This window comes from Humulus lupulus, chromosome 8 (genome assembly GCF_963169125.1).
Source record: "Humulus lupulus chromosome 8, drHumLupu1.1, whole genome shotgun sequence".
Lineage (NCBI taxonomy): Eukaryota > Viridiplantae > Streptophyta > Magnoliopsida > Rosales > Cannabaceae > Humulus > Humulus lupulus.
The window spans coordinates 131,968,142-131,987,086 of record NC_084800.1 but is presented as its reverse complement, the minus strand read 5'-3'; the positions used below and the strand labels follow the sequence as shown (position 1 = coordinate 131,987,086).

The 18,945-nt window shown below is 35.3% G+C and overlaps 2 protein-coding genes across 2 annotated transcripts; one reads left to right on the top strand and one right to left on the bottom strand.

Annotated features, from left to right (window-relative positions):
* Positions 1-12,232: 12,232 nt before the first annotated feature.
* LOC133798465 (F-box protein At2g39490-like) lies at positions 12,233-13,958 on the top strand. The gene is made up of 3 exons (XM_062236745.1): positions 12,233-13,083; positions 13,183-13,341; positions 13,514-13,958. Exons 1-3 carry the CDS (start codon positions 12,268-12,270, stop codon positions 13,763-13,765), a joined length of 1,227 nt encoding a protein of 408 aa, XP_062092729.1. The 5' UTR covers positions 12,233-12,267; the 3' UTR covers positions 13,766-13,958.
* Positions 13,959-14,189: 231 nt separating this feature from the next.
* LOC133798464 (receptor-like protein kinase THESEUS 1) lies at positions 14,190-17,351 on the bottom strand. Its single transcript, XM_062236744.1, has one exon. The coding sequence runs from the start codon at positions 16,928-16,930 to the stop codon at positions 14,393-14,395; it is 2,538 nt and encodes an 845-aa protein (XP_062092728.1). The 5' UTR covers positions 16,931-17,351; the 3' UTR covers positions 14,190-14,392.
* Positions 17,352-18,945: the final 1,594 nt, after the last annotated feature.

Sequence of the window (18,945 nt, the reverse complement as noted above, 5' to 3'; positions counted from 1 at the left end):
ATCAAGTCATTTAATTAAAAACATGTTACAGAAACTACAGTGGAACTAGGGTTAAAAGATTTTGGTCTCAAAAGCCGCATCTTTAATAAATAAACATTTTTTGTTTACACGGGATCCCAAAAATGATAAGATTAAAACCATTTACAAGAGATTCAAAATCTAAGTTCAGTAGTTAGCCATTCTAAGGCAAAACAGATTGTTAGATATTCCTTGTCCTGATCCACTCCTCGGCCATGGCGGCCGAACAGCTGGCTATGTGCATTCAGCCCCGCACCTCTCGGTCTCAAGGTTGGTCCAACTTGCCTTTGCCTTTACCTGCACCACGTAGCACCCGTGAGCCAAGGCCCAGCAAGAAAACACAACAACAGAGCATAATCAATCAACATGCAAACCAATATCTCATATCACATAAACATGTTCTCAACAGTCTAAGCATCCATGAGAATCAAGTATTCATCATACCAAACATATCATTTTATATCAATAATCAATTCACAGATGATAACTAGGGTTAGCTGTTAGGAACGAGTTTCCTAATACGCAGCGGAATGGTGGTGTGGTTGGCCCAATGTACAACAAAATTTTTGTAACATATTTAAACTACCTTTAAATATGCGGATCCATTAATATACATACATTAATCATAAACAAGATAAGGATAGAATTCATACCTCTTGAAGCCTATCAAGTATCCTTGCTATCTTTTCGTATTTAGAACGCTCTTCCTATCCAAGCCGCTCCCACGTACTCACACCAAGATCTTCCAAAGCGTTCTCTATACCTCAAGAAATGTGTGGGAACTTAGAGAATGAATGATAGTTTATTTGTGATTCTACTTGATGTACTCAACACATGAGATCAAGAGAATAGGCCTAAGAATTTGTTCTTTATTTTTAGGGAGAGAAAACTATCGTTCTATTTTTCACAGAGCGAATGTACAGAGTTGTCTCACATCACTTATCTGAATAATTTTCTTATTAGTCATATTTAAAAGAAAATATTCAAATTTTAAAAAAAAAAATCTATAACCATTTTACAATTTACTTTTTAATTAATTAATTATTCTATTAATGAAAAAATTCAAAAACCAATTTTTGAATTATCCATTAATTAATTAAACAAAAATGAGAATCCCATCCCTGAAAATGCTGGCCCTACACGCCACACACAGTCCATGGACTGTGTGTGAACGTGTAGCTTCCTAATTTCTAGGGATATTGGTTTTTCAAATTTTATTTAATTATTTATTAAAATTACTTTGTCAGATAAGATGTAACAACCTGATAACTAATTCAAATTAATTATCTCTTTAATTAATTATCAAAAATAATTAATTATTTGAATAAATATTAATCTTTTAAATTCAAATCCAATTTGAACTTATCAGATTATTTTCTCCCACTCAAATAAAGATATTTAATTAATTCTACCAATTAATTAAATCCAAAATTTTTGAAAATAAATATTTAATTTATTATAATTTCGAAAATTATAATTAATTAATTATTTAATTAAATTTCGAAATTAATTTAATTATTTAATATAATTTCGAAAATTATACAATAATTAAATATTAATTAATTTTATTAACTACAACTAATTTGTAATTAATTAATCACTATTATCATATAATTGCATATTTGGCCTAAAGAACAAATTTCTTCTTAAATATGTCTTCAAACTATTTTCCCTTCATATCATCTCTTACCTTGAACAGTGTTGATAGAGCCGCTATGGGGACCTATGGACCTATAATTCCAAGCTCCAATAAATTTGAGATTATTAATTAAACTCTTTAATTAAATAATCTTAATTTATTAATCTCATGATTATTCCACTATAAATATGAGACTGCACTCTTGTAATTATAGACATTTCATTTACTGAGTACTTTATAATCATAAAGCGTCCATTGATATAATCATTGCATACAACTTGACCCTCTAATAATGGTTCATAATTAATCGGGAATTAAATTACCGTCTTACCCTTTTAATTATCTCTTGTTTCCTTAAGTACCATTGACTCTACTAGTGAAGGTTAATTCATAACTAAATCATAAATTTGAGCTCAATAACCTTTCAGTCCTAAAAGTCAACCCTTAAGAGAACCATCATTCAATCTCTTGCGAGAAGGCATAGATTCCATATCTGTATACTATGTCCCCAGCCATCTATATTAATGAGTTCCCAAAACAAAAGTTTCTAGCCTGATCATTCTGACAGACGCTAACAAGTGAATCAAAGAACTCATATAACATAAACAGGAGTTCATAGTAACTTCAGGATTAAGATCTATTTGTATATGATCATCAGTTGATATATTTGATTAATACTTCGAAACGGTATTTAACTAAGTATTAATAAACATATCTGGTCCAGTTCTATATATTCTCTAATATATAAAGCACCTCCACTAAAGTGTCCTACCACACTAGTGATCTGGATCTAGATCACATGTATTCATAATACTAGTGGACCGTACTTGCAGTAATTAATCTAAAGATTCCATAACTTTATTTTACTGCGAACTATTCAAGTTCATTTATCTTAAACACAATCCTCTCGTACCAATACGTGTTTGAGATCACATATATGAACTTACGAATTTTCCTGATATTTACATAATATTATCATAGAATAATATAGTCCATAAAATATATGCATAACAAATTCAATTCATTTATTTATTTCATAAAAACAATGTCTACTACATATGCTTTCAGGGCACATTTCCAACATTAGCGCCCTTGGGCCGCACCCTCTATTTATCCCACTGACTCCGGCCTGCTTAAACCAAGCTCAGTGAATATTAAGCTGTCCTCGGCTAGCAGTGGCCAAGCCGCGCCCTGTGTGCAAATATTGTATACGGCACCCTTAGGTCGTTTATCACATGTCCCATGGCATAATACCATCTATGACATTATACAGATATCGGGAGCACTTAGTCCCATCACAAACACATAACCGGGTGCAGTTTTCTTACCTTTAGATTCGCTAGCTTCGTTCACTTTGATCCTTGAGCACGATCCCTCTTGAGCCCTAGTGCACACCTAGTCACAACCATAGATCATAATCATCACCAAACCTCAAGTCCAAAACCTAACCTCGGGACCAATCCCGAGCCCTCGGGAAGCCCCAATTCCACCAAATGGGGTGGTGGAATCGAACCCCAAACCCCCAGGCAAAAACCCTTGAAAATAACTCAAAAACCCTTTTCTGGAAACAGGGTAGCGCTACAACGCTCTAAGGAGGGCGCTACAGCACTACAAACAGAACCAAAACACCCTCAGAACACTTGGCCTAGTGCTACAACGCCCAAAGGCTAGCGTTGAAGCGCTAGTCACAGAACAACAACCCTGCATTTTTCCTTCCTGCAATTTTCTCGAGCCAAACCTTACCAAAACTTTTCCAATCTTCAACCAAACTTAAAAACAAGCTTATCAACATCCTCCACTCATCCCAAGCATCCAAATACACATAACCCAATCACATGCATCCCTAAACATAGAATTCACCATAGTTGAACCTAGAGCTCAAAAACTCAGCCAAACAACAAAACTTCAGAATTCAAGTGTCCAAGTTCAAAGTTTCTTACCTTTAGTTGGAAAGTTTGATGTTAGGATATCCTCTACACTTCCTTGGCTTCCTCCTCCTCAAACCCTTAGCTTTAATTCCCTAGATTTCCCATCAAACTCAGCTTAGAAATCTAGTTCAACAGCAAAACCAGAACCTGAAGAAAACCTTAAAATCTTACCTCAAATGGATGAGTAACCTCTACTAATCATCAAGATTAACTCAGAAACCCAATTGCTAAGCTTGACCTAGCTCTCCTCTGAACCTCAGCTCCAAAAGACCCCAAGAAATGGTGAAGAAATCCCTAAATCGATGGAGAGAAAAACAGACTTCTAATTCCCTTTCTTTTCCTTTTCTTTCCTTTTTCCTTCTTTTCTTTCTTTCAGACTCTAGACTTTTCCCACTAAGGCATAAATCAATAGTTATCCTTATCCCAGTTTTTAACTCAAATGACCAAGATACCCTCCCTTTTATCCTAAGCCTTTAAATCAACCTAGGGGCATTTTGGTCATTTCACCCAATTCCCGCTAATTCCTCGAGTGTTTCTAATATTTACCACTTACTTCCCGACACCTAACTAATCACCAATTATATTTCCCCAATGTCAAAATGGACTCCAATATATTCTCTAAATTCCCAGAAATACCCCAGGCTCGCCCCGAGCCGGGTATAAATCCCCGCCGTGACTTTTCCGCTAAATCGCTCACTAGGATCGTCTCGAGTCACAGATCACAAATATATCCACATAATAATGTGGTCTCGACAATTTATCACATATATATACAGTTATGCCCTCAACGGGCCAAATTCACAATTATGCCCTTCCGGCACACTAATCAAGGCCCTTAAGCCTTATTAGTAAATTTGGGTCGTTACAGTTATTGTGTTTTGGAATGTTTGATGACCATGAGGACCTCCAGACATCTCATGAGCAGAACGCAAAGCCTTTTTCATATTTTCGTATTCCTTCTAAGGAGTGTCATTAGACTAAGACAAGGTATTACCCTATTTAATTAGTGTATTTTGAAATATGAATATTAAAGTTATTTTTATCTTCTATTGACACAAAATCGATTATATGCAGTGGAGCTTGTGGTATGTTTGCCATCAAACATATCGAGCATTTGGTTGCTAGGCTACCACTCGATACCGTTATCGATGAGAACATCCAGCATTTCAGGACCAAGTGGTGTGTGGACCTATTCTATCAGAATTTGTCCCCGTGATGTTCTTTTTCTTGATACACCTCTTGTATCATATAGCATATAGTTAGTTTTGTATATTATTTTTTATCAAACAATATTTTTTGAAAAAAGTTATTAAATAAAAAACTACTAAATTCACATAATGTGTCTGCCTCGACAAAACTCGATGGGTCAAACCAAATCTGCCTCGATAAGCCTCGATATCTAAATAATAATAAATGCAAATATTTAGATCAAAACCAACAAAGTATTAGAAGAAGTACTGAATATACTAAATGCAGCAAAATCAATTGAATAATTACATTACACAAAATTTTAAATCCTAGCTTTACATGACTTCCTATTGTGCCCACTGCCACCACATCTGCTACACTTGCGTGGCTTGACGATCTTTTCCCCGCATGAAGCATAGTAGTTTGTCTTTCGCCTACCCACTTTATGCTTCCTGGGCCTTCCTACAGGGATTTTCTCAACGGGGACGCCGACAACCGTATCTCTTATGTGATCAGGGATTACCCATTCATTCTCGTTCCCAATAGGGTAAATAGTATCTTTATAAGTGTCCCTCAATGCCTCGATTCTATAGTAAGGGGAACACAATGAGTAAATGCTTATGCTTCTTTTTCTGGTTGCAGCAAAAGCATGTACACAGGGTATCCCAATGGTTTGGAACATGCAACAAGAGCATGATTTTGTGGCCAAGTTCACCTCACCATCACCATTACTGATAACTCTACAAAATAGAGTTATTGTACAACTTTTTATGTGTTAATTGTTGCTTAGTTCTTGAGTTCTTAATTGATTTATTAAGTTTTTAAGTAATTTTGCATTTATTAGTCTTATTGTAAGTTTCTAGATTTTTATATATTTTTATAGATATTTTATTGTGTTATGTTGTAATTGAATTAGTTAAAATTAGTATTGATAGTTTGAATGCTAAAAATATGATTTTATTGAAATTAAATGTTATGTAAATTAAATTTTAATTAATGTTTTCATGGGAGTTATATGGTATATTTTATTAATGAAAATATTTAATTTTAATTTAATTTATATTTATTTTGTAGGGAATTTATGACATTTTTTTCTCTTGAAAAGAAAGAAAAATGAAGGACAATATGGCATTTTCAAGAAAGCAAGATAAGAAAAAATGTGGCATTTTTGCCTTCACCCATGCTCCAACCAGCCCATGCCTCCTCTGCCCAGCTGTTGGGCCCGCCTGCTACAGTACCCTTCGGCCCAACAATGAAGACTCCCAGCAGCTCCTGCCTCCCACGCCTCTTCCCAGCTTGCTGCTCCTCAGCCAACGCCAGCACCTCACATATGCACCCAACCCTCTAGCATCAATGAACCCAGCTGCTCCTAGCCGTTCCACCATCAGCCAAGCCCGAAGACACTCATCAAGGCCCACCTAAAAAGAAAAAAAAACTACTCCTTTTTTCTGAAATAGTCAAAATCACAAAAGGCCAAAAAATCATTTTTTTTTTCTCCCAATGTTTTTCTTTTCTTTTCACTCAAATATCAATTCACTCTTCCCTATTTTTCTTACTTAAATAAACATTCCTAATTATTTTTTTTACCCTAGCTTTTCACTAATCTTTTACCCAACCAAACATTTCATCTTTCCAATACTCTTACACTTACTCTATTTATCCTACCACTTCCCAACACAATTAAATTAATCAATTTATTTATTTTAATTTGATTAATTTAATCTCCATATTTTGCCTATAAATAGAGTCTTGTAAGACCATTTAGGGGGCTCTTCTTCATCTTTTCAACCTCTTCTACACTCCATATTTTTCTCTCTTCTTTTCACTATTTTCTCTACCATTTTCATCTTTTGAAGAGCATGTCAAGTATGTTATTTTGTAATTTTTATTTCAATCTAGTTATGAGCTTCTAATCTTTTTCAAGATTATTAAGATGATGATGAAGCAAAATGTAACTAGATAATATTTTTGTTGTATGTTGATTTTCCATTTGTGCAACATTGTTTATGGATTTTTCTATCAAAGATATGCATTTTTCATCTATTATTGATTGTTAAAGCATATTACACTTAGTTCTTCATTATGCAAAAATATGATATTCTTTGATTAAATGTTTTTCATTAAATTGTTCACATCTAATTCTTAGAGCATAAGTATCATATTTTGCCTAAATATAATCTCTTTGATTTTTTGTAGTTTCATTAGGTTGTAACACAACTAATGCTTAGAAATTATATCTTTTATAAGTGAAGAAAAAATCCTACCTTTTTTAAAGTAACTTGTGCTTGAATAGAAAATGTATTTTGAAAAAATATAGTGTGATTTATTTCAACTATATCTAAACTTGGGAATCAATATACTTATAAATATTATTGAACTTGCATTTTGTGGATTTTAATATCTTAATAATCTTATTTTACATATCTCATTTGAAAACCATTTTTCTATTTAATCTTCAATCTTTTTATTACTTGTCTTTTATTTTTCTAAAACAAAATCTCATCAAATATTTGGAACTAGGTTAGAATCTTCTTGCTTTGTTTGAAATAGTTTCTTTTTATGTTAGTCAACTCCCATGGGTTCGACCTCGTACTTACATGAACATTATATTCCGAAACGATTCGTGCACTTGTGAGTTTAAATATTAAAACACCCTCTTTTGGGCTCAACAATTACCATCGACCACAATAAATTAATGATGACCAAGGACTTGGACATCCAGGAAAATTGCTTTATCACCTATTTGCTTCAAATCATTTTCCATCTCAAGTGATAACACAGTTGTTGCTTTTGCAGCTCTTTCACATCTATCTGCAAACCAAGACTGAAGAGTGAATCTTATGAATTCAAGAAAAGTGGCGACTGGAAAGCTCCTTGCCTCCTTGGTTTTATTGTTAAAGCTTTCTGCGTAGTTACTCGTCATGATATTGTATCGGTTACCAGGAAAATAAGCATTACTCCACCTTTAAAAGCCAATTCCCTCTAGATATTGAGCAATGGGCGGATCAATTACCTTAATCTTGTCAAAGAACTTGTGAAATTACGTTCTTCGAAATGCGTACGCTGCACACCCCATGATGTCTTGCACGTGGTCAGTTTTGAATTTTTCCACCACATTCATATAGATATGATGGTAACATGCACCGTGATAGGCATCTGGGAACACAAGCTCCAAAGCATGATTAATGATTTTATGCCTATCTGATACAAAAGCAAGGTTCTCAACGTCTACTAAGGCTTCCTTCAATTTTCTCATGAAATAAGTCCAAGAGTTATGGTTCTCACTGTCCACCAATGCAAACGCAATTGGAAACAACTGGTTGTTTGCATCCAACGCAATAGCACAGAGCATGTGGCCACCATACTTATTCTTCAAGAATGTGCCATTCACACAAATTACAGGACGATAGTACTGGAAACCACACCTAGAAACACCGAGGGAAAATAAGCAATACAAGAAACGACCATCTTCTACTACAAAATCAGTAATTGTACCTGGGTTCTTATGCTCCAACTAACACAGGTATCCAGGTAACTTGGAGTATGATTCCTCAGGTGTCCCTTTGACATACAAGGATCCTTTTCTCCGCATCTCCACGCCTTCTCATTGCTCATTTTGACCCCAAAATGGTGCTCCATGTCTTCCCTAATGTTGTTTGCCATGTACCGAGTACCATCGGTAGCAAATTTCCTCTTGATTAGGTTCCCAACAACCCACGGTGATGCTTGACGGTGATCCTTATCTCTATTTTCTTGTGAGCAAGTGTGTACTTCGTTGTATACAGTAATCTCGAACATTTCAGATCACATTTTTTTCTTACCCCTCAATCTCCAACCACAATCAGGATCCTTGCAGGTAATGTACCACACATCAGTCCCAGATTTCTTCACCATAAACTCAAAATTATTCTTCATCGCAAATATGGATGCTTTGGTTTTCAATTCAAGCTTGTTCTGAAAGAACTTGCCAAGGTGCAATTCTCCTGAAGCTTTGCTGGTTGAGGAATGATGTTGATGTGAGGCTTCTATATCCTCTTTGGTGAACATGGGAGCACTCCATGTTCTATGATCTTCACCTAAGTCCATCTAAGACTATCATCGGTTCTACTTGGACCTGGACGACTACTGTTGGTCCCAGGTGTTTGCCGATCTTCTATTCTGTGCTCCTCAGCTACCATAACATCTGAGCTCTGTGTTGGCAAATCTACCCTAATATCTGGCCCACCAAGATATGTTGTATCAGCAAATGGATCGTCGTTGACATTAGGATCGTAGCCATAAGGATCGTACTCTCCCGTGTCATGCAAATATGGTGGATCTCTAACTGGGACATCATCATGGACTATGACGTCTGGATTTGTCTCGGGAACAAATGTTCCAACCTCACCTTGAGTTCCTTTGAAACCATGACATGGAGGAGAAATGTTCTCTTTAAATCAAACTTCTTTATTAACGCTGGCAGAAGCCGATGCATTTCTTATACCTCCATTCTTAATCAATGTCACAACATAGAGGAATCAGCTTCTCTACAGATTTCGATGCTAACCCAATGAATGCACGCACATGCCTATCATTTTTTATAATGATAGGTTTGACGGATTGTGATAGGCATGTGTACGGGAACTCAATTTTCAAGTCATGCACACATTTATCTACTTCAAGCTCATCGTACAGAATGTCAAGCAGTTGCTCATACGTCACACCCTTCTCCACAGGCATTACTTGATTTTTAGCATCCCTGAAAATCCAATCCTTATTTTCCAATTCCCAAACACCATTGAATGCAACAAATATGGAAACAGACGAATCTGAATCAGAAAAACAAAAAAAAAGGGTCAAAAATTAAAACTATAACATCAAACAGCATAAAATCGATTCATATCGAGGTCAAACTATCAAACTATCGAGGTCAACCCATCGAGTCCCATCGAGGCATACACTACATAAATTAAGTTCTATGCCTCTATCGAGGTCCATCGAGGACCATCGAGTCTCATCGAGGTACCCATTGTTCCTAAAGTTTGAGGTTTTTATCGAGGACCATCGAGTCTCATTGAGGTGGCCATTTCCCCCCTGATGTGAGGGTTTTATCGAGGTCCATCGAGGCATATCAAGGTAGACAAATAATATAAACATATGAGGGTTTATCGAGGTCCATCAAGGACCATCGAGTCCTATCGAGGCAGACAAAAAACCCAGAAAAAAAAAACCAAGAAAGGAACGAAAATTCATTCCGACAGTGAAAAATTACAATAAAACATGAAGGCATACACAGATCTGTTCGAAATAGAAAAAGCAATGTTGATAAACAAGTTTCCTCACTATATATAATAAATATATACTTATTACCCATATGATTTTTTATCTGAAATCCAAAACGAAGTCCTTGCCTTGAAATGATTCACAATTTGCCTTGAAATAAGCTCGAAAATTTGCATAGATTAAGTTACTTATTTTTTTTTGTACAAGAGCTTGAGAGATAAAGAGTGAAAACGTGAGAGATACAGAGGGAGAAGACAATGAGAGAAAAGGAGAGAGAAATTTATGATAGGGACATATTTGGGAAATCAAAGAATACTAGAATAAAATGTGAGGTTTTTTTTGGCTTGGTATAATTTTATTATACAGTACTTAATGCATTAAAAGTCAAATTTTCCTTTTAAAATTTTGGTATTTTTTTCGAGATGTACAATATTACAATGAGAGAGAGAGAATGAGAAGTATTAGAGAGAGAGTTCGAATTGAGAGAAAAAAAATGTTAGAATATTAAGAATATTTTTGTCCAAAAAATTAAAATTATCATATATTTAACGTAATAACTTATATGAGCATATTAAAAAACTTCACTAAACTAGCATGCTTATAACATTAAATTTACCAATACACTGTTACATTCGGTGAGACGCGTTTAATGTATTCAAACGTTCGGGTTTAGGTGGGTTTTATGGTCACATACACAGAGGGATAGCGCTCTTATTTCTACCAAATTTATTTAAAAAATTTAAAAAGAAAACATGATATTATCTATTGTGGTAAAGTCTATTTTTTTTTAGAAACCCTTTCCACTATTCAGGTTCTTTGAATTTAACTAATATTTTAAGTTGACCCGATAATCATACTAAGTGAAAATTCAACACATGTGATATTTGGACAACTTTCCCAAGTCTCACATGTTTGCGCAACGTTAGATCTAATTAGTGCCTTGTTTTTCTTCCCAAAATGAGCTTAAAAGAATCGAGGTGAATTAATGTGAACGTTAAAAACAAATAATTTCTGTCACTTCATGCATTCATACATAAATACACGTCTGAATGGTCCAAGTTCATATCATGCACTGATGTCTTCAATTTAATTTTTTGTGAATGGTTTTTGACCCAATTTTATTAATGGACACACTTGTTTTCAAATGTAGAGAACAGTATATTCGGGAAGAAGATAGGGTATGCATTGGAATTTGGGAATGCAGATATAGAAATTATTCAAATTCATACACCTTAGGTCTTAGGATAGAGTATATGATATAATGATGACATTAGATAAGGCGGTGGATATAACCTCATTGAGATGGGAGTAGTTGTTCTCATATGGATTTTGCTACAAGTGTCTTAGTACTATAAACAAAGATAGATCTGATTTGATAACAATAGGGAAAAAGCACGTCTACTTATAACCATGACAATTTGGAGTCATGCACAAAAGTCATCCTGATCAGGGACAGGGTTGGTGATGGAACACATTTGACTACGTAAATTCTCTCAACTGATTTGCCCAAATGTTCATTTTCATTACAAATCCAAGTTAAATGGATTTGTCTTTATTCCATCTGCCTAGACATATCCATTAGATTTGTTAGGATGTGTTAAGTTAAAATTTGGGAGAAAAGAAACCAGATTTTATCTTCTGTTCTATACATTTCTTGTTGTAGAATTTAACCATTTCAGTTTGTCTGCTACATTACTTGATCGAGAAGAAAGCATTTAACTTTGTTTAATTTCAAAGAGTAAGAATTAGGATTTGCATTTCCCCAAATAGATTCTTTTCTTAAAATACCAAATAAGTTTACTATGCCAAGTTGTTTCAAGTCATAAAAAATATCATTTCTGATCTCTTGACATAGTCTTACTTTTAAATTGAGAAGACTTCATGTCATCAAATAAGTTCACACTCAATCTCAAGCTGAGCTTTTAAAACCCCATTCGATTCACATACTATAATAGTAAGTTAACTCTTTTAATCTTTTTCATTCACATGTACAAGTATAAAGGTCTTTGTCAATATAGGCTTGGCCACAAAATGCGGTTACTACATTGAAAGTCAAGATCATGTTAACTGTTCAGAACTTTGACTCTTATTCTTTGTATATCTGAATTGAAAATTGGGTAGGCTGTAAAGTACGAGGCACGAATCCTTACTAGAAAGACACTATAAAAAAGTAATGAAATAATACGAAACAACCAACTTTTCTCTAGAAACACCTCTACTAAGTTGTAAAATATGGAAGTGGAAAAATCAGAAGATTTGTTTGGCCGCTTACCAGATGAAATCCTTTGCCAAATAATTTCTTTCCTTCCTAGCGAAACTGCACTCGAAACGAGCTTCATCTCAAGAAGATGGAGAGGCCTGTGGAACTTAGCTTCAGTTCAACAATCAACAGTAGTCGGCATTGACACTGCTGTCACTAAATTCCTCACTCGTTTTAACAAACTCAATCCGTTAAGGCAATCTAGGCGGCTGCGGTTACAATATGGCGAAAACAAAGTACTCTTAGTTACACTTGCAGCCGACGATAAACTCAGAGTTGATTTTTCAGCTAAGGAGAAAGAATTTCCAAGCCATTTTGATTGGAAACTGCAGCTAAATCACCAAAATTCTGCTAAAAGTCTTTGTTGCTCCACTACTTTCTATGTCAAGACTCTACATCTAAAATCAGTTGGGTTTGCCACCAAGGAGGTTGTTTCTTCTATGGTCTCTAAATTTCACTTCCTTGAGAACTTGAAAATCATCGAGTGTAATGGCTTGAAATCTGTCCAAATTGAGTCCAGTAGTCCAAAGATTGTAAACTTGACCATTTTGGATTGTCCTCATCTAGAGTATCTTCACCTTAAAACTTCCAAACTTCGATCCTTTCGATATAGAGGGAAACTCCCTAGGATTTGGCCTGAATATCATTTTAATTTGGCAGATGCCATGTTCGATTTCAGACAAGGTCCTAGTACAGATAATCTCATAAGTAGAACTAGTGACTTTGACCCTGCCTTGTTAACAATAAAAAATGCTCAAGTTGTTACTCTCTGTAGGTGGACTTTCGAGGTATGCTCTCAAACCGACTTCATCATGTTTTTTCTTCTTTATACTTAACTTCTATCATTACATAATATAAAATTCTATATGAAAATTTACTTGTTGCAGACCTTGATATGGCCCTCACTTTTTCCCTTGGAAGAGACTTTTCAATTCTACAAGCTGCATGAGCTTTGGTGGATCGATTACTCAGAGGAAGATTACAACACAGATGCCTTAATAGCCTTTCTAAAACTTTGTCCTGCCTTAGAAAGGCTATTTGTAACTGTAAGCTTTTTTTTTTTATTATTTATTTTTTCATTTAAAATTTACTATTATCTGGGAATATTTGAAAAACAGATGACTTTCAACCACTGCTTTGAAAAAAAAAATTGACATATAAGATATTGATTTCATAAACTTGGCATAATGTTTTTTTTTGTCACTTACTTATTTGCAGGTTGATCCTCAAAGCTATTTTATGCCAAGATTGAGTACAATCTCAAAGAAATCTACTAGGCATACAGAACTTGGTCATCTCAAAGTGGTCAAACTTGAGGGTTTTAAGAAGCAAGAGGATGAGATTACATTGATTAAGAAAATAAAAGAGCAGGTCACAGTAGAGCCACTTATTATAGCAGCATCAGAAGAGAATTTGGACAAGCATTCTACAGAAGCACCTACTCCTAAACATGCTCAAATGAGTCTTTAGTACTTACAAAATTTTAAACTATCTATTTTTTAATAAATCCAAATGAAAAAGGATTACTGGTAACTTTTAGGAAATTTATGTAAAACTGTAAGGGTGAAAAGTTAAAAGTTTGTCAAATTTATATTATAGAGAGGATGCGTGTGTAATAATTTTGAACTCTGAATGGTGATAGGTTGACAAGTTGTGTGTCTTTTGTTCAAAAATTGTCAGCATAACTTCGATATAATCTAGTGTTACTGGTATTAGGTTTTTGTAATTAGCATGTTAAAGAGACTAGGTTGTAATATATATATTTTTTGTCATCCAATATCGAGACACTTGTGTGAAATTGTTAGAGACATTGTCCATGTTTGTAATAATTCCCCTTTTATTATTTCCCAACAGTGTCCAAGGATTGCCAACTGGTTCAAGACTTCTGGAGTCATGAACTAAAAAATTGATAATGGGGAACAATAAAAGAAATTGTTGATTTGCAAATTTTGCTTACAATAAGCTTAATCAATGTAAATTTTTGGGGGGTATATAAAGCCTAGTGAGCTCATACATGATACATAGACTAAAAAAGCCAAAAGCTAAAGTTAAAAAAAAAAAAAAATCCTTCTCTTTGGTCTTAAGCTATATATTTATCTATCTACCTCTTGGATCTATCAACTGTGAAAAAACAGCACTAGAAGTTGCATCAGATCCTTGGTCAGTACTCATGAAGTGCACAGCAACATGACCATTGTCATCAGCTTCTTTTTGGGGAAGCCATTCTGGAATATCAGGAATATAGTTAGCACTATTCTCAGCTGAGACAGTTTGTACGGAAGTCTCTTGAAGCTGAAGAGCATACTCCAAATTCCACAAAACATCTCCCATTGTTGGCCTCTCAACACCATATTCAGCCAAACATTTCTCAGCTGTATCGCCAAATTTTCGAAGGGAATCCAGGTTTATTGATTCTATCAAATGGGGGTCTATAATCTTCTCCAATCTCCCTTTCTTTTGCCAACTCATAGCCCATTCTGCTATGTTAACCTGTTCTCTTGGAAGAGTGGGGTTTATAGCAGGCCTAGCACACAAGACCTCCATTAGTACTACTCCAAAAGAATAAACGTCTGATTTCTCCGTGAGCTGCTGGCGGCGATAGTACTCTGGATCAAGATATCCAAAGCTACCCTTTACTGCTGTGCTCACGTGAGTTTGATCAAGAGTAGGGCCTAGCTTGGAGAGTCCGAAATCCGCCACTTTCGAAGTGAGATTCTCGTCAAGAAGTATGTTTGTTGTCTTGACATCACGGTGGATAATGATGTCTGATGCTCCCGTATGAAGGTAATGCAGCCCTTTTGCAGCTCCTATGCAGATTTCTAGCCGTTGTTTCCAAGTAAGTGGAGAAATGTTAGAGCCGTACAAGTGTTTCCTGAGAGGACCACCTGCCATGAACTCATAAACAAGAATCATCTCATTGAGTTCCTCACAATAGCCTATGAGAGAAACCAAGTGTCTGTGGCGAAGCTTGGATAGCATTAGAATTTCTGTTCTAAATTCAGTAAGTCCTTGTTGTGATCTCGGGTTTCCTCGCTTTACAGCTACAACAGTTCCATTTTCCAAGACACCCTTGTAAACTTTTCCAAATCCCCCAACTCCTAGAAGAAAACTCTCATCAAAGTTATTGGTAGCTTCTTTGATCTCAGCGAAAGAGAGAATGCGGCCTAAACTGAAGGAATGCGCAGTTGAAGAAGAGCTACCAATGGAAACTTTTGAGTTGGAGATTCCCATGTGAGTAGGAAATGATAACCACGATGAAAATTGACGCCTTGGCTTCTTTGGATCAACTCGCCGCCTGTAGAAGAAGCCGGCAAAAAGTAGCACCAAAACTCCAAAACCAACTAAGGCGGAAGAAACAGCAAGCACCATCCACTTCTTGTTGCTTGAAGACTTGGAATCTATAACATCAGCTGCAAGGTTTCCATCTAAGCTGCCAATAGGACTACTCATTTTCATGATCTCTAAACCATTCAAGATTGCATTTGATGGAAAACCTCCTAAGTTTGAAGGACCAACTTGGACCAAAATCTTATCCGAGTTCTTAGGAAGATTTACCACAAAGTCAGCATAATAGGCTGCTGATAACAACTCCATTGTTCTGCTTGAGATGTCAAAAGTGTTTAAAGCAGATTGCTTATTGACATAAACATTGAATACCAGATTTCCAAGAGCTATGCTGACAACATCACAAAAATGCATCCTAATAAAATAGGAGAAACCATTTTGAACCTTAAATGACCATGAAATGTTGAATTTCTGATTAGTGACATTTGCATCAGCCATTTCTTGAGCTGTGGCATAAACCCAATTCGGCGCAATCTCAGCTGAAACTCCATCTGGGTATTTTACTAAGCTGGGATTTTTAGCAACACTCCTTGCTGAAGCAGCATTGAGCAGAAATGGCCCATCTGGTTCCCATGTTCTCCAAAGTGAATCATTCTTGGGGATTATAAGAGGACCTCCCATGTTAACTCTATAAACCGTTTCAAAAGCTATATCAGCAGGAATTTCAACTGAAGTCCCTAATGGAATAGGCAATGCAGTAGAAGGAAATTGCTTGTTTGGCACTGAAATAACCTCCATTCCATTGATGAACGCAACCGAACCACTCCATGGATTTAGTTTTAATACCAATTTTCTCCAACTTTTTCCGCTCAAATCAACTACATACTCCTTGATAAAAGGGGTGGAGTACTCGGTGTTTGAGAGAGAAAACCTGTGGAGTAGAGTGATTCCATTCGCCACAACTGAAAACACAGCAGATCTCAAATCATACTGTGGATTCTCAACCGGATTGAAATGCAATCTCAGCCAATGGCGACCAGCTTCCTTAGTGGCAATGTTATAAGTCGAAGCTTCTCCAAAAACCCGAGCAGAATTGTACAGGTTCATGTCGTTTGAAGGACTCATCTGGAGCTCTGAAACAACAACAGTAGAGCTTGTTGGCACAGTCACATGTGGATTCCCAGAGTCAGGCTCAAAAACTCTGCCATCCTCTAGTTCCATCAGCTTACTTCCTCCACAGTCAATGAAAAACCTGTCTTGAGGAAGAAAAGAAGCACATACAAGGGGAAGGAATGTAACATGTAAAATACCAAAAATGCAGATAACGTACCTATAATTGGAGGAATCCATCTTTGCTTTTAATTAAACAACACTGTTTCTCTCTTTAGCTACTGTAGTATATAGTAGAAACAGGACACACAACAATGAAAGTACTCAAACTATATATATATATATATTAACTTTAATACACATCTATATAACTTTCTCCTTAGATTGGAAACTGATATGAGTAAAGAAAATAACGGTGATTTAGAAAGAGAGAGAGAGAGAGAGAGAGAGAGTTTGGTGAATGTTAAAAGGAAAAAGAGGGTGTTTTGAGGGGTGGTTGTGTGGAATGAATCATAGTGAAGAAAGCTGCTATTTCGAAGATGTGGTCTGTGAGTGAATAAATGGACCAACTAATGCTTTAAAGTGCTTTAAAAGAAAAATAAAGGTGGGTTTGGGAAGTTGGGGCAACTGACTTAACTGAACTTGTGTTGTCTCTTTTTCCATGTATTCGCGGCAATTAAGGCAAGAGGAGGGGCCTAAGAGGCATGCTATGATGCCCTTGCCAGCCTAACAAATCTAATACTAAAATATGCATCAGAAACTATACTAGTTATAATTAAATTTATATTACAAGAAAAGGAATAGAAAGAAGAAGATGATAACACTTTGGTACAATCACCCTTCAAAAATTATTAGCACTTACAGTTATCATCAGCATGGGAAACAGTTTCATGACACTTAATTAATAAATGTTTACAAGTACACACTTTACTATCAAACAAAGCAGAAAACCATATATGAATATTTAAAAAAGAAGTCCAAGATCTTTAAATATCTTTCAGAAAAGAAAAGAAACGGTTGTATCTTTTTTTAAACTCTTATGCTCTGTCGTCTGAGGGCATCTTCTATATACATGTTAATATAAAATGAAATCCATATGCAGAGGAGAGGAGGCTCATAGATGGTCATATGCAAGTCAAACTTCACTAGTATCTCTCTCTCTTCTTTTTATTTGTTTGTTTATCTTGAAGAAGGTGAACGTAGCTAGCTTTATTGGGGGTGTAAAACTTTTTAATGTCCAAAACACTTAACCTTCCCTATCTTCAAAGCAAACAGTCAGAGGATCTAGGATTCCCTGTTGACCATCTGGGTTTTGAATTTTTCTTTCTAGCTTCTGCTATTTGCAAGCTACTACTTCTATTCTTTTCTATTTGTTAGAGTTATTATTGGAGGGTATTTTAGTTTTTTTTAATTAATGTTATTTTACTATTTTTTTATTATAAAAGGCCTGTTTTTATTATAAAAGGTTTGGCTAATTAGTTTGTAACCTAGAATCTTTTGCTCTCTTTTTACAATATAGTCTAACATCTCTTTTTCTCTCTTCATCTTTTTACTATCTCCCTTTGAGTTCTATGGATTATATCTTTGCATAGAATGAGTTTATGGAATTGAGTTTCTTAAGCGTAACCATAACTTTCGCGGATTACCATTGCAGCAACTTGGTATGCAATATTTGTGTTCGTTCTAAAATTTTAAGGTTTTGTCATATTGTAAAATTTGGGAACATTTGTCTGAGTTAGCGTTTGGAAGTTTGTTTTTTGTTTCTGAAATAGCTAGTAATAGAGATGATTCCCTTCAATCCATTAGCGTGAGGTTAGATGGAAATAATTATTCTTATTGGTACTATGTGATGAAAAAAAATTGAAAGGGAAAAAGATGTGGGGCTATGTCTCTAGAACTTTGGTTAAACCTACAAATGACAAAGTCAATTATGCAACTTTGCTAGAAAATTGGGAAGTGGATAATTAAGAAATGACCACATGGATAAACAACTCTGTAGAACACTCAATGGGTATCCAACTAGCTAAGTATGAATCAGCGAAGGAAGTTTGGGTTTTTCTTATGACATGTCATTCTGATTTCTATGATATTTATGATCGTTTTCGAGCTTATGTAAAATCTCAACATGCTTCTGTTATTAAATGATTTAGATGTGATCAAGGTAGTGAATATACTTCAAATAAATTTTGTGGTTTGCTTACTTTAGATGGAAGTGTGTATCAAACTTCTTGCACAGATACCCCTGAACAAAATGG

Excerpts from the sequence above, each read along its gene's own strand:
- LOC133798464 (XM_062236744.1), bottom strand. The coding sequence starts at position 16,930 with ATGGATTCCTCCAATTATAGGTACGTTATCTGCATTTTTGGTATTTTA.
- LOC133798465 (XM_062236745.1), top strand. The coding sequence starts at position 12,268 with ATGGAAGTGGAAAAATCAGAAGATTTGTTTGGCCGCTTACCAGATGAA. Across the intron at positions 13,084-13,182 it reads TCTGTAGGTGGACTTTCGAG|ACCTTGATATGGCCCTCACT; the intron begins GTATGCTCTCAA and ends TACTTGTTGCAG. Across the intron at positions 13,342-13,513 it reads TAGAAAGGCTATTTGTAACT|GTTGATCCTCAAAGCTATTT; the intron begins GTAAGCTTTTTT and ends ACTTATTTGCAG.